The following is a 16,403-nucleotide window of genomic DNA, read 5'->3' on the forward strand; positions in this document are numbered from 1 at the left end:
CATCTGTGCATGCGCACTGGTCCGCACAAGCACAGAAATCGATGACATGCATGCATCAGTTTACCCAGCACACCACCAAATCGTTTTGCTTTCTAACTCAGTTATTGCAATATACTCTTAGTTTGTGGGTTCTATGGATCACTTAGTGGGCAGTTAACTCGGAACATTTGGAGGAAGTGTTACAGTATTTTACAAGGAGTGACAGAGATAATCCAGAATCGTTACTGAACGTCAATGCTTCAACTCACTTTTTTAATAATTTCTATAACATCTTGCAATTTATAAGCACTGTGAACATATGTTGCTAAATAATTAGTGATCCAAAAGATTCAGTCAAGACAGGAAAGAAAACTTTTGCAATGTTGTACTGAGCTCACTAATTCTCATGGTTTAGCAAAGGCGCAGAATTCTGCCTTAAAATGGCTGCATATTCTGTCACATTCTCAAATCTCTTCATTTAAGAAGGATCAATGAATTAATGACGTTGCAGAACTAAATATGATTTTCAAAGTACTGACGGCCACTTTATTTTGATGCTAGGTACATAGTTCTTGAAAATAAATAAGCTGGGTTCATGTCACACATTGCCCCCTATAAAGATGGCAGCCGTGCATGTGCCCTGCTGCACATTGCGCCCATGAAGATGGCAGTTGTAAATTCGACTGCGTATGCACGGCGTTGGCAGCAAACACAGCCAAATCTGATATTGAAAAAAGTAGATTGTTCCCATAAAAATGTAATATAAATATCTGTGTGCAATACTTTGAATTTCATTTTTTGACATTGCATAGAAATGCAGGAGATCTATGGGGTGAAATCGTATTGTACTATATTTGTTGCCTGCTATTTTAATGAAAATATTTATTTTAAATGGGTTGACCCCTTCATTAAAAGAACAAGGGAACTTCACACAAATTTGTACAGTGGTATGTGATAAAGTTCAGCTTCACTCCTTGAAAGTCTATTGTGTGCAAGATGGTTATTTTCATTAAATCATAGAATAAAACGGTTACACCACAGAAGAGGCCATTCAGCCCATCACCCCTGTGCTGGCTCTGTTCAGGAGCAACTCACCTGGTCCCACGCCCCAGTTTTCAGGATTTCTTTTACACCCAAATACCCACTCACTGCTCCACTGCGTTGCCAGGCTGAGAATAAATAAGATCTGCCACCATGATAGCGAGGAGGGGGAGGGGTGCGGGAGACAGCCCTGGGGAAAGGGTCTCTTGCCTGACTGACAGGGAGGCAGACACTCATAGGTAAACTTAATCTTTTAAATTGATATCAAACTGCTCTTTAGTGATCATTAGATGCTTTTTCCTTACTATTCAACCTTTATGAAGTAATATATTATAGCATTTCTGTCTCTCTAATTGTACACAGCAAATAAAGTAAATAAAATTATAGTTATTTGATGTTCAGAGGAATAAAGGAACAGGAGGATGCTATTTAGTTCCTCAAGCCTGTTTTGGCATCCAGTTAGAACATGGCTGATCTGCTTTCTATTCACCTTGGTTCCATAATCCTTAACACCCTCACCTAACAAAAAATATATAAGTCTCAGTTTTGAAATTTCAATTTCAGTTTATTTTCCACTACGCTTTGTGTAAGATGTTTATCTCAAATAGCATCTTATGTTAAAAATGTTACATAATTGCAAATTGTTGTTGTTTTTGTTGTTGTAGGAATGTATCCTGGCAATGCCCCTGAATGGCCAAGCTCTAATTTTAAGGGTGTGCTCTTGTTCTGGACTCCCCAACAGAGGAATAAGTCCTCAGTATCTACCCTATCAAATCCATTAATCAAGTTAAACACCTCAGTTAGATCACTCCTTAACATTCTATATTCAAGGGAATACAAGCTTTGTTTATGTAACCTGCCCTCATAATTGAACCCTTTTAGCTCTGGCATAATTCTGGTGAATCTGTGCTCACCTCTCCATGTCCAATATACCCTTCCTGAGTGCAGGAAGCATCAGAGCCTAGAGGGACAGTTTTATTGACACACACCCGCCCCCCACCATCCACTCTGTGTTGCAACCGGCAAGTCAGCATTGGAACTTCCAATCAACAGTAGCTGATTTGGTACATGTGGGTCAAGAACAAATATCAATATAAATTATTCAATTAATTTAAGATTCCAAGATAATTTGTTTTCAAATCCAACGCTGTAATTTGATACTTGCATTTGTCTGTCCGTTTAGGTGGGTCCATGTGATCTGTGCAATAGCTGTGCCTGAGGTGAAGTTTTTGAACGTTTTGGAACGGAATCCAGTTGATGTCACTGGGATCCCAGAGCAGAGGCAGAAGTTGGTAGGTGTAATATGGATCATTATCAATTCTGTTGTGTCAATAGTATTGTGTCATTGTTCGTCCTGGTTCATTTTAAGGTAAGGGAAATAAAAGGAACATGCCGATCATAAAAATGCAAAGGGTACTCAGACCTTTTATCTTATTATCTTTATGGTCAAACTGTTCACTTCTGGTTGCTTATGTGAATGATTGTCTGTTGTTAAAGAAGAGTATTTCCAACTCTCTTCTCCCCACCTCTGTGTGCTGATCCCATTCAGGGCAACGGTGGAGGCAGTACAATTGGTCGAGGCAGTACATTTGGTCTTGATGCCCTTAGCAATGGCTAATGATCAGGAACCATAAAGCAGTGAACCTTTCTCCTAAGTGATGACCATAGAATGAAATGCAGCTCAGTTGTGGTTCTGTCCATGGTTAAATAACCTAACCACATAGCTGCTACATGAACAATGGCAACTTGGGCCTCTGCTTTTGGAAGGAAAAATTATTTTTAAAAATGTGTTGCTTCTTAAGTGTAGTGAGGAGCTGATTCATAGAAACTTAGAAAAATAGAAGCAGGAGTAGGTAATTTGGCCCTTCGAGCCTGCTCCGCCATTCTGTATGATCACGGCTGATCATCTATCTCAGTGCCATACTTCAGCTCTCTCCCCATACCTCTTGATGCCTTTAGAATCTAGAAATCTATCTATTTCATTCTTAAATATATTAAGTGACTTGGCCTCCACAGCCCTCTGTGGCATAGAATTCCACAGGTTCACCACCCTCTGAGTGAAGAAGTTTCTCCTAATCTCAGTCCTAAATGGCCCACCTCGTATCTTGAGATTGTGATCCCTTGTTCTAGACCCCTAAACCAGAGGAAACACCCCTCTTTTGTATAGCGTAAAAAATTAGAAATCTGTGTTGTTTTAGACAGACTGCATGTGCCCAATATAACCAGGCCCATTACTTCTCTGGCTTTGATTCTAATCTGGTTCTGATAGCACTTGTGATAATACATTTAAGGTCACAATTTCTGGGGAGTATTCTTGCTGCATTAATTCAGTGTATCCCCTCCCCTGGGGGCAGTCTACCAGTGAGATAAAACTTAGAAAACCAGATGTGTGTAACTATTTTCCAGCCTTCCCAGGCCTGGGGATCACAGACATCTGTCTCAGTTTGCGGGTTTCTTAGAGGTATTTCACTTTTTACAAGAGGTACCTGGAAATGTGAATATTTACAGCAAAAACAAAAGACTAGTATCCCCTGTGAATGTATTATTATTTGCAAGAGGGCCCACACGGAGAAGCTCGAAAACCAATGCTATATGTTTGTGTTATATAATCAACTCAGCACTCCGCTGGCAACTTTGATTTTGGGTAGATTTTTACTGGAATTGACTTGTACATTTTCCCTGATGGTCCTTTGAATTTGGGTGTTGCATGAAAACTAGTAAAGCTTTGAATGCAGTGTAGGTTGACCCATTCATTGTTTCCTTCATTCTTTTTTCCATAGGATAAGCAGTTCCAAAAGTAAAAGTGAGCAACTTTATTTACAGTAACTTTATCTCTTCAATGTTATAATTCATTTTGGGATATTTTGCAAGAAAAATGCTTTTTTTCAGTTATCTTCTTTGCATATGTAAATGATGGTATAAATGTTCAGATTTTGATTTTAGTGGTTCAAATGTTCAGACTGATATTGTGTTTATTATATGAAACATGAATTTCAGTGAAACACATGACTCAGTGAGTTTGTCTAGTGATTTGCTGAACAATAAAGACCAATATAATCCCTGGTTCAATCCCCAGACTACTGGAATAAAACCGGACTGACCATCCAACATCGACCTAGGCACCGGAAATGTAATGGCAAACCCAGCCCTGTCAACCTTGCAAAGTCCTCCTTATTAACCTCTGGGGGATTTTGCCAAATTTAGTCTGTCCCACAGACTAGTAAAGTAACAACCTGACATTGTCTGTAAGGTATGATTCATCGAGCATGACTATGTCCCAGACACCACAATCACCATCCCTTGATATGTCCTGTCCTGCCGACAGGACAGATCCACCAGAGGTAGTGGCACAATGGTATACAGTCAGAAGGAAGTTGCCCTGGGAGACTTCAACATTGACTCCGGACCCTATGAAGTTTCAGGGCATCAAGTCAAACATGGGCAAGGAAACCTCCTGTTGACCATCACCTGCCACTCTCCCACCCTACCTGCCGAAGATGCAATATCATGATAGTATTGGCAGGAGTGATCTCCGCACAGTCCTTGTGGAGATGAAGTTCTGCCTTCACGTTGAGGATACCCTCCATTGTGTTGCGTGGCACTACCAGCATGCTAAATGGGATATATTTCGAACAGATCTAGCAATTCCAACAGGGCATCCATGAGATGCTGTGGGCCATCAGCAGCAACATTGTGCATTCAACTGCAATATGTAACCTCATGGCCTGGCATATCCCCAACTCTGCTGTTACCATTAAGCCAGGGGATCAATGTTGGTTCAATGAAGAGTGCCGGCGGGCATGCCAGGAGCAGCACCAGGTATACCTGAAAATGAGATATCAATCTGATGAAGCTACAGCATAGGTCTACATACATGCCAAACAGCGGAAGTGGCAAACAATATACAGAACTAAGCGACCCCACAACCAATGGTTCAGTTCTAAGCTCTGCAGTCCTGCCACATCCAGTCATGCATGGTGGTGGAGAATTGAATAACTCACTGGAGGAGGAGGAGGCTCCACAAATATCTCTGTCCACAATGATGTGAGAGCCCAGCACATCAGTGCAAAAGACAAGTCTGAAGCATTTGCAACCATCTTCAGCCAGGACCAAGTAGGTAATCCATCTAAGCCTCCAGTTGAGGTCCCCAGCATCACAGATGCCAGTCTTCAGCCAATTTGATTTACTCCACATGATATCAAGAAACGGTTGAAAGCACTGCAAAGGCTATGGGCCCTGACAACAGTCTTGCAATAATACTGAAGACCTGTGCTCCAAAATTAGCTGTGTCCCCAACTAAGCTGTTCTAGTACAGCTACAACACTGGCATCTACCTGGCAATGTGGAAAATTGCCCTGGTATGTTCTATCCAGAAAAAGTAGGACAAATCCAACTCACCAATTACCGCCCCATCAGTCTACTTGTCAATCATCAGCAAAGTGATGGAAAGGGTCATCAACAGTGCTATAAAGCGGCACTTGCTCACTAATAACCTGCTCACTGACACTCAGTTTGGGTTCTGCCAAGGCCGCTCAGCACCTGACCTCATAACAGCCTTGGTCCAAACATGGAAAAAAGAGCTGAACCCCAGAAGCAAGGTGAGATTGACTGTCCTTGACATCAAGGCAGCATTTGACCAAATGTGGCATAAAGGAGCCCTAGCAAAACTGAAGTCAGTGGGAATCCGGGTGGGGGGGAAACGGGACTCTCCACTGTTTGGAGTCGTACCTTGCATAAAGGAAGATGATGATTGTGGTTGTTGGAGGTCAGTCATCTCAGTCCCAGGGCATTGCTGCAGGAGTTTCTCAGGGCATATCCTAGGCTCAACCAGCTTCAGCTGTTTCATCAATGACCTTCCCTCCATCAGAAGGTCAGAAGTGGGGATGTTTGCTGATGACAGCACCATTCGTGACACCTCAGATACTGAAGCAGTCAGTGTCCATTTGCATCAAGACCTAGAAAATATTCAGGCTTGGGCTGATGTGTGGGCGAATCTTATTTTCCACTTAAGTGCCAGGCAATGATCATCTCCAGCAAGAGAGATTGTAACTGATCTCCCCTTGACACTCAATGGCATTACTATCACTGAATTCCCCACTATCAACATCCTGAGGGATTACCATTGACCAGAAACTGAACTGGGCCAACTGTATAAATACTGTACGTGGCTACAGAAGCACGGCAGAGGCTTGATTTCTTTGGCGAGTAACTCCCCAAAACTTGTCGACCATCTACAAGGCAGAAATCAGGATTATGATAGAAAACTCTCCACTTGCCTGAATAAGTGCACAGCCAACAACACTCAAGAAGCTTGACAACATCCAGGACAAAGCAGCCCACATGACTGAATGAAGGTGATCAACCACCTTCAACATCAACTCCCTCCACCACTGACGCACAGTGGCAGCAGTGTGTACCATCCACAAGATGCATTGCAGGAGCTCACCTGGGCTCCTTAGACAGCACATTCCAAACCCGCGACCTCTACCATCTAGAAGGATAAGGGCAGCAGATGCATGGGAACATCATTACTTGCAAGTTCCCCTAAGACCACTCATCATACTGACTTTGAAATATATTGCTGTTCCTCCACTGCTGCTAGACCAAAATCCTTGAACTTCCTCCCTAACAGCACTGTGAGTGTACCTACACCACATGGACTGCAGCGGTTCAAGAAGGTGGCTCACCATCACCTTCTCAAGGGCAATTAGGAATGGGCATTAAATGTTGACCTAGCCAGCGACACCCGCATCCCATGAACGAATTAATTTTTAAAAAACGATATAGAATTAACAGTGGTAAGAGACACCACAATGGTCTTCTGTGCTCTTCTTGAGAGGGGAAAAAAAAAGCAACCAAAGATCTCACTCGCAATCTACATAGAACCATAGAAAAGTTACAGCACGGAAGGAGGTCATTCGACCCATCTTGTCCATGCCAGCCCGAGGACACCCAGGGGCCCTTTCTAATCCTACCTTCCTGCACCTGGCCCATAGCCCTGCAGCTTACAGTGGGTGCAGATCCAGGTGCTTTTGTTTAAAGTTTTTGCCTCTACCACCAACTTGGGCAGCGAATTCCAGACACCCACTACCCTCTGCATAAAAAAAGTTCTTCCTCATGTCCCCCTTACACCTTCTGCCACTTATCTTGAATCTATGTCCCCTGGATCCAGAATTCTCCATCAAGGGAAACAATTTTATCCTGTCCACTCTCTCTATTCCCCTTATAATTTTGTACACCTCAATCAAGTCACCTCTTAGCCTTCTTTGTTCCAAGGAAAATAACCCCAACCCATCCAATTTCTCCTCATAGCTACACTTTTCTAACCCTGGAAACATTCTTGTAAACCTCCTCTGCACTCTCTCGAGAGCTACTACTTCCTTCCTGTAATGTGGTGACCAGAACTGCGCACAATACTCCAGTTGTGGCCTCACCAGTGTTTTATACAATTCCAACATGATATCCTTACTTTTATATTCTATACCTCTGCCAATGAAGGAGAGCATTCCATATGCCTCCATTACAACCTTGTCTACTTGAACTGATGCCTTCGGGGACCTGTGTACTTGTACGCCAAGATCTCTCACTTCATCTACCCTCTTAGTATATTCCCATTTATTTTGTAATCCCTGTAACTGTTTGACCTCCCTAAATGTATGACCTCACACTTCTCTCTGTTAAAATATATCTACCACTTTACCGCCCACTCCACCAACCCAACTATATCGTTTTGGAGATTATGGCTATCCTCTACACTATCCACTACTCGGCCAATCTTTGTGTCATCTGCAAATTTCCCAATCGTGCCCCCCACGTTCATGTCCAAATCGTTAATATATAACACAAACAGCAAGGGTCCCAACACCAAGCCCTGTGGAACACCACTTGAGACAACTTTCTATTCGCAAGGGCATCCATCAAACATTACCCTTTGTTTCCTGTTACAAAGCCAACCTTTTATCCAGTTTGCCACATTACCCTGAATCCCATGGGCTTTTACTTTCCTGACCAATCTGCTATGTGGGACCTTGTCAAATGCCTTGCTAAAATCCATGTACACAACATCCACTGCACTACCTTCATCAACCCTTCTTGTCACTTCCTCAAAGAATTCAATCAAATTTGTGAGGCAAGACCTTCCTTTAACAAACCCATGCTGACCATCCCTGACTAGTCCATGCCTTTCCACATGACAGTTAATCCTATCTCTCAGGATTGATTCTACTAATTTGCTGGGATTGGACAGGTATGGTTGTCTCTGAGGACATGGTCACACTGGACTGTAATATGATCAACCACCCAGCTGACAACAGGGATCAAAGCTCACAGATACATAATAGTCATTAGGAGGTGGTGGTGTAGGTATCCAACTGATTCTTTTGGAAACAGAAAAGGAGTTACTATCTTTAAGTGATATGGGGAAAAATTGGTGAAAGAAACCCCCTGGATGAATGCTTAACGTTCATAGTTTAATGCACTTTAGGGTCAATATTCTGAATCAGTTTGGAAAATATGGGCACTTCAGATTCTTGCAAGGCGACTAAGTATTATATTTGCATATACAAATTAGCCTCATTGTTATGCACAATGTATGTGCTCCCGAGACTAACCTTATTTACCAAAGGTGAAGTCTGCAAAATGGATTTTTTTATTTAATAGGTATTCAAAATCCATTTGGCCATGTTTCTGTGGTAACCGTCGATTAGGTCCCCTCCATTTTCTGTCTGCGAATTTGCTTCCAATTCAATTTGTAAATATGCAGAGAAATAATGGGGCCTAAATCCATGGTTGATGTGCTGTGGAGATTAGACTTGATACTTTGTCAAATCAATACCATGGAAACTACTAATTGTTCAATTTCCATATTCAGTCTATGAAGCAGTACTTTCTTGAAGGTTAATTGGTGCAAGTCTGATATGGTTTTGAAGCATGCCTAGTGCAATACTCAGTAACATGTTCCCCCTATTGGCAGAACATAATAAATTAACTGAATCCTACCATTATAGCAGTAACGTGATAACCAATGAATTGCTGTCCCTTTGTGGGCAAAAAGTAATTGTGTTAATATGGTAGTATTTGAATATCTTTAGCTTTAAGTGTTATAATCTTGTTGTAAAAATACAGTCAATTCCCTTTTGTCACCGTGCATTTTTATTATGTAATTTGTGCTCATTTGCGAAACTCAAACATTACAGTTAAAGATGGAATCCTGACACAAAATAGAGCATAGTGAATAGAAAATAGAGGAAAAGACATACATTAATATAAAGGCATATTATGTCTCTCTTTGAAGCACTTCACATATGGGGAATTATTTTGAAGTGCAGTGGCTGATGTTTTGTAACCAAATAGAATAGTCATTTTGTGCACAGCAAGATCACGCAAATTGCAATGTGATGAATGGCCGGTCAGGACTCTTGCAGTACTGCCCTGACCAACCTCCTAGCCTCAACTGCCCTAAACTCTGCTGCCTGTATTCTAGCCCACACCAAGCTGTTTACCCGTGAGCTAAATTGAAAATAGAGGAGCTTGGCCAGGTAATTGTTGAGATTTACAATTTTTCACAGCCTATTGTACGCGTGCCTGTAATAAAGTTTTTATCCAGCATGCATCTGTAGTATGCTCATTAAATCCAAATCACATTTGAAGTGTCCCATGTGCATAACGTCTGTCATCTTAGTGTTTGTCTCAAACGTATTCATAGAACAAACATTGGCACTATTAAGCACCTAAACCTTTACTTCTCTTGGGGCCCAATAGCTTTGGTTTTAAAATTCTGTCCTCCTTTCTCTTCCTGGCCCTCTGTGCTCCACTTGTCTCTCTTTTTGCCTCTGCTCACACTTTGCTCAGCTCCCCAGCTTGAAATTGGACTACACTGATCATCACAGCTGCATTCCAGACCCTAGGTTACCCATTAGCAGTGTCATGGGAGAACAACGTGTGTTATATACTAATTATAGTTGATTAGAAGCTTAGTATATCCATGTGGTGAAAACTGAATAAAAATTCATCAGATCTAGCAGCATCTGTGGTGAGAGAAACAGAGTTAACATTTCAGGTTAATGACCTTTCATGTCGTCAACCAAAACATTGCCAAAATTTTTTCTTGGAGGTCGGAACCTAACAGCCAGTTCATTTCCAAGTCCTAATCCCTCAGCACATCAGCGTCAGTCACATGACAGGATTTCCAGTAGAAAAAACCCTAATTGATCTGGAGGCAAGTTTGTCCCCCATGCACAGGGAGGAGGCTGGAACTAGTTCTGGAGGTAGATTTTAAAAGGCAAACAGTAGCCATCGCTGGGCTTGTTGTTGCCTTGAGCAATGGAGCAGGTAGGAGAGCGGAGGGCCAGCAACCTCATGGCCCACACAAGTGCCCAGACAGTCCATCCATAAGTCCTCATGCTGCTTTGTTCAAGTGATGGCAACTTTGTGCCACTGCGTGAACACCTCAGTTTGACTATCCTTCCTTATGCAAGATTATTAATCAGCAGCCGCAATTAATAATGTCTCCCCAGTGCGCTCCCAACAACTATGCAGTAATGTGTTTGCTCTTTGCTCTTCCCATTGGTAGTCTTGCAGTTTTGGTGCTGCCTCTCTCCAGCTTGTTAATAAGCTCTTCAATGAACTTAAGAACAAGTTAATTGGAGCTGTATGGGTTTCCATCTTCCCCACTCCACCCCCTGCCCTCACTTTAAAAATTCGAACACATCCGGCATAGAGAGACTGACACGCCATCCAAGTGCACTATTTTCAGAGCATGCCTGCACCCGAACTCACCCCCACGGGCGATTGAAAATTCTGCTCATTAACTTTGTTTCTGCCTTTACCGATGCTGCCGGACCTGCTAGGTTCAGGATTCCAGAAAACCTGCAATATTTTACTTTTGTATTAATGAATAGGCCTTCTTGTTCCTGCTATCAAAATAAGGTCTTTTATCTCCAAACACGTGTATGAAGATTGGATCAATGCCTATGCTTCAGGGAATTGGATCCCACTCCCTCCAGGGAGTTGAGATGACGAATTGATTAGTCACCCAGGTTTGGGCAAGTGGTCATCTTGGTGACACCTTTGTATTTTAGAGCTGGTCCTCTGGAACCTAGATTCAGACCCAGGTCAGGTGAGGAAATGATCCTGTCCCTGATGGACAAAGCAACAACAGGTGGCCTTGAGTAGATAGCAATCTGTTCCATGATAATCCACCCCCCACTGCAGTGTTAAAGATCTAAAATGATTCTGGATATCAGAATCTAGTTTATATTGGTAACAAAAACAGAAAATGCTGGAAAAACTCAGCAGGTCTAACAGCATCTGTGGAGAGAAAAACAGAGTTAATGTTTCGAGTCCTTATGACTCTTCAGAGCTTTTATCTTAATTTATATTGGTTATGGATTTACAACATGTGATTATTCAGATCCACCATGATGTTGCAGAAAAGCTAAAGAAATAAAGCATATTGGACTTGAAAATGTTTTACTCATAAATACTTAGAGAGTTGCTGTTCTAAGTTGTGTTGACATGCATTGACAGAGCAGCTTTGACATATTTGATCTTTCCAGCTCCTGAATCATTGCCTGATTCTGGTTCTGCAAGAGGGGATTAAAATCACAAATTAGATATTTAGCCCATTTTTAAAAATTACATTTAAAGTTTTAATCTGATTTTCTACAGGATTATTCTGTTAAAGTTGGTGGAGATGATTTTGCTTTTAAGATAAAACGCAATGCCTGGTTGCACGGTGAGCAACCATGCTGTATCAGCAGCAATAGATGACAGTTATGTACGTGGTAAAGAACTTATCTCGCTAGGACCTTGATAGCAAGTACAGTGATCAAACTTGCATCTTCTTCCAGTCATTCCTGTGGGAGAGTGAAAATCAGAAGCACGTTTGTAACACCAGGCCCCTCTCTACACTCCAGTGTCATTTTTCAGAGCAGTACTCAATCCTAAAAGGAAACTGCCAGTCGTGATTGAACTAGGGACATCCAAAAATGGGTGTAAGGGCAGGAGAGAGACATGAAACTAACTTCAAAAGTGGAGATAAACATTATATTAAACTGTCTGTTGGCTTAGAATCCATATATTCTATTTAAGAGCAAGAAATGGTTTGATTTGTAGAGTATTTGATTAGTAAATTCGACCAAAATTGATATTGTCAGATGTAATTCTTGCTTTGATTACAAGCTAATTTGCATAATGAGCGATCTGTCAAGTTACATCTGTGAATCCTCGAAGAAGTTACTGGCTGTCAATTAGTAACATCCTGTGTGGTATATTTTGCATTAAATGGGCATCTGATGTGCTACCATGGCATCCGTTGCCTTAAAATTAGTCTTTTTGGACATCTAATTTTATGTATGTTTTGCTAATCTGCTGAACCACAAGCTTTACTAATTGTAAAGTTTGTGGAAAATAAATTCACAAGTAAGCTGCTTCCTAAATATCTTAAGTTGTAGGGGGTCATGAGCTGATTTTTAGGAACTGTAAGACCTAAACCCTCCTTTTAATAAATAAAATGTAACAATTACTGTTGTAATATGGGTTCTTTAGATATCTCAATGATGAGATCTTGGGACATGTATATTTAAACATGAACTGTTTATTGTGAACCTTTAACTATTTACAGATCCCAGGTTACTGCCATACCTCCATGTAGGCTGGTTCCAGAGTATTCTTTCTAGTCTGTTCTCTCAGTCTATTACCATGTGACTCTATACATCATACTGTGGGCGATGCTATGCTCTAGCCCCACATTAACCCTTGCTGTGCTGTGCTCTTTTACATTACAATGGCATGCAGGTACATCATACAACATCCCCCTTTCTTCTCCAAAGAAAACTTTCCTCCCCAACGGAGTATAACTATTTGTAATACAATCATTACATGCTATCCCTGCCCACCCATCTCAAGTCTCTGACTTTATAAATTCAGACTGTCTTGAGGCTTGACAGTTCTTCCATATCTTGGTCTGTCACTTTTGGAGGATTTGTAGTAGTACTCTGTGTTTCTCATATTTGACAATCTTCATTTGATTCACTTTTTGCGCTTCTTCGAGTTGCGTTTCTCTTTATTAACAACCCATCTGCTTTTTTCGGACACTGGGTTTGTCCCATTCCTTCCAAAGGAAATGGGCATTTTGTTCTTTCCTAGAGTGGACATGAATTTTCTTTTTCCATGATGTCCACCATGTTCTTGCTGGACATATCTGTTTCGCAAATGGAACCTTCGTTTCTACTTGTTTCACTATTTCAGCCAAACCTTTATTTGCTGTTTTATTTTCAAGTCATTTTGCAAGCTAATGAATCTTTTCATTCAGTTCCTTGCGCTTCGGTGTCAGATTTACATTTTCCTACCTTATTTACATTTCTCTGCTGCAATAGAACTTTGCCCTTGTCTTTCATTTTGGTTTCACTGTTAGCCAGGTCCATGACCGGTGAAGTCTTAACTTGTTTCAGTTCTTCAGTTCTGTAATTGTGCTACTCATGGCTTCATTACCCGCCCGCAGTTTGGAAAGTTCTATGGCTTTTTCTTTCAATGCCTCTCTTTCCATTCAATTGCTTCTTTAGCTTTTCTGTCTCTTTCTTGAAGCTTTAGGCTTCCTCCTGGAATATTGAACATTGCTGACTCTTCTCTGCCAGTTGGTTCTTCAGTATGTTCAGAGTGACATTAAATTAGTTTTTCTTCTCTTTGTAATTTTCCAGAAGAATAAACTTTGTCCTGAGGGATTCTTGTAGTTTGTGAAGGTTCTTCAACAGGTTTTCGTTTTCTTTGCAAAGCTCACTTGCTTCATGTGGAATTTGCCTGTAATTCAGCAGACTCTCCTCGAGTTTCTTCTGCTGTGCTTCCATTCTGCTGTTTAAGACAATCTTCATTTATTCATTTTGCTGAATGTTTATGCATTCCTTTTGCACTTGATCTTGAAAGACAGTCAGTTCTTTCAACTGTTTATTTACATGTTGGCCACTTGTCAACTCACTGCAGACTTCAGTGCATCGTTTTGTTGCTACTGATAATTCCAATACAGTTTTTTCTGAAGTAAAATTCAACGTCCTCTATAGCTCCTCATGTCTTTCCATCGCTACATATTGATTCTTCAAGGAATCTTTCAGGGTTGCAACTTCTTTGCATGCTTTTTCTGCCTGCTGTTTTGCCTGGCAGTACATCTGGCTGAGATTTCCAACTCCTGCTTTGATTTGCCAAATGTGGAATTAGGGATCATTATTTCCTCCTGATAGCTTTGTGTCATCTCTAAAATTTATTTGTTCAGATCTTGAATAGCTTGGTTCATTAAAGACCTCAGTTTATCATGTGTTTTCAAAGGTATATACTCAGCTCGAATCTTGTGCTTTAAACCTTACAGTTCAGCTCCGATGTGAACATTTTACAGTAGAGCAGCTTCATTTACTTTTGCATGTTTTGCTTCTTTTGCGTTACTTCATGCCCTGGGGTCTTCTGTTGCCCTCTCTCTGGGGTCTTCTCTTGTCCTCTATCTGGGGTCTTTTGTTGTCCTCTCTCTGGGATCATTTAGTGCCATCCCTCTAGGGTCTCTGCTTGCCGTCGCTCTAGGGTCTTTTGTTGTCTTCTGTCTGGGGTCTTTTGTTGCCCTCCCTTTGGAGTATTTTGTTGCCCTCGCTCTAGGTTTTTTTCTTGCCCGTGGCACTTTATTGGGAGTTTCCCTCTTTCTGTGGTCTCTTGTTGCCCTTGGCGGTGTTTCCCTCTCTCTCTGGGGTCTCTTGTTGCCCTCGGTGGAGTTGCCCTCTCTCAGGGGTCTCTTCCAATTTTCAATCCATGGCTGTTCTTTTTCCTTGTAGCTACAGCTTTAAATTGCATTGCCTCTTGAAGACTGTGAATGCAGTAACCCGTTTTTTTAACACTCAGACTGTCTCAGCAGCTGCTGGTTTCTCTATGATTTTCCCGTGCTTTTAGATTTTGGCAATTGTGCACTTTTTAAAAAACTTTTTTTTAAAAGAAAATACAGCAGCATTTATTTTCTGGGTGCTGAAAATTGACTTCAAAGCAATTCTTTCTTGTTTTCTTGCACTTTGAATGTCCCGCGCTCCGAGAGTTTTGGCAGATGCACGCTTTTTTTTAAAGCTGGCAACTCTGTAGTGATTTCTTTTTTTTAAACTCTGTAGGCTCTGCTTAAACTTTTGACTCTGCCAGCCGATTTTTACAAGTTTGTTTTTTCTTTAAACCTTTGTTTTTTACTTAAAGCCCTCTTTCAGCTGCCTTCTTGATGCTGAGCCCTTAGGGACCGCCACCTATTCTAAAATGTAAGTACAGTTGCTTTGTTTGTATTTTTGCTCACCTTCTCATGAACTGTGTCACTCAGGCTCTTGCAATTTTCTGTAATGGACTTTCACTCTGGTGGATTCCTCACTTCCAAGTCTGTAGTGTAGCTTCTTCAAAGTTTTCTACATGTTTTCTTCTTAGGTGCATGCCTCTCTAGTTAGGCTTCAGTTGTTTTTAGTTTCTCATACCTTCGAATACTGCTCTGAGTCATGTATTTAGCATATCACTGCAGATCACCATGTCGGATTATGGTACTATCTCTGATGTGATATCTTGTGGAAATAACCACTGCCGCCAACCGTGTTTTACTATGCTAATAGCGCTGATATCCCACTGCTGCCAACCTTGTTGTAATATGGTGCGCAGTGGTGTCTCAATGAGGTCTTGAGACTTGTATATTTAAATATGAAACATTTATTGTTAACAATTAACTATTTACAGATCCCAGGTTACTGTCATGCATGGTGCTGTTACCTCCATGCAGGCTGGTTCCCGATTGTTCTTTCCAGACTGTTCTGACCCCTTCACCATGTGACTCTACAAACAGTGCTATTCTCCAGTCTCACATTAACCTTTGCTCTGCTGAGCACCTTTACATTACAATGGCATGCAGGCACATCATACAACAATTGCAACATGGAAATGGATCACTTAGCTCACATGACCATGTTAATAAGCATCCATGTTGATACTTATTCTCTACATGAGCAGTGGTCCTAATCCCATAGGGAATGGTTGAAGCAAATAGTTCGAATACATTTAAGGGGAAACTAGACAAGTATATGAGGGCAAAAACAAAATTACCTGGAAAAACTCAGCAGGTCTGGCAGCATCGGCGGAGAAGAAAAGAGTTGACGTTTCAAGTCCTCATGACCCTTCGAAACGTCAACTCTTTTCTTCTCCGCCGCTGCTGCCAGACCTGCTGAGTTTTTCCAGGTAATTCTGTTTTTGTTTTGGATTTCCAGCATCCGCAGTAGTTTTTTGTTTTTATATAAGTATATGAGGGCGAAGGGAATAGAGGGTTACAACAGTAGATTTAGATGAGAAAAGATGGCAGGAGACTCAAGTGGAGCACAAACATTACATGAATTGGT

General features: G+C 41.3%; 1 protein-coding gene across 3 annotated transcripts in view; it reads left to right on the forward strand.

The window, feature by feature from the left end:
- The window catches only part of kdm4b (lysine (K)-specific demethylase 4B), a 579,874-nt gene that overhangs the window by 495,077 nt on the left and 68,394 nt on the right, over positions 1-16,403 (forward strand). For 2 of the 3 annotated variants that reach the window (XM_078555676.1, XM_078555677.1), the window contains one exon: positions 2,204-2,312. In XM_078555676.1, the coding sequence (XP_078411802.1) occupies positions 2,204-2,312 (109 nt within the window). Of the gene's footprint in view, positions 1-2,203; positions 2,313-3,800; positions 3,824-16,403 lie in introns of all 3 variants that reach the window. The other variant, XM_078555678.1, reaches the window with a different exon arrangement.

This window comes from Cetorhinus maximus, chromosome 13 (genome assembly GCF_964194155.1).
Source record: "Cetorhinus maximus chromosome 13, sCetMax3.hap1.1, whole genome shotgun sequence".
Classification (NCBI taxonomy): domain Eukaryota; kingdom Metazoa; phylum Chordata; class Chondrichthyes; order Lamniformes; family Cetorhinidae; genus Cetorhinus; species Cetorhinus maximus.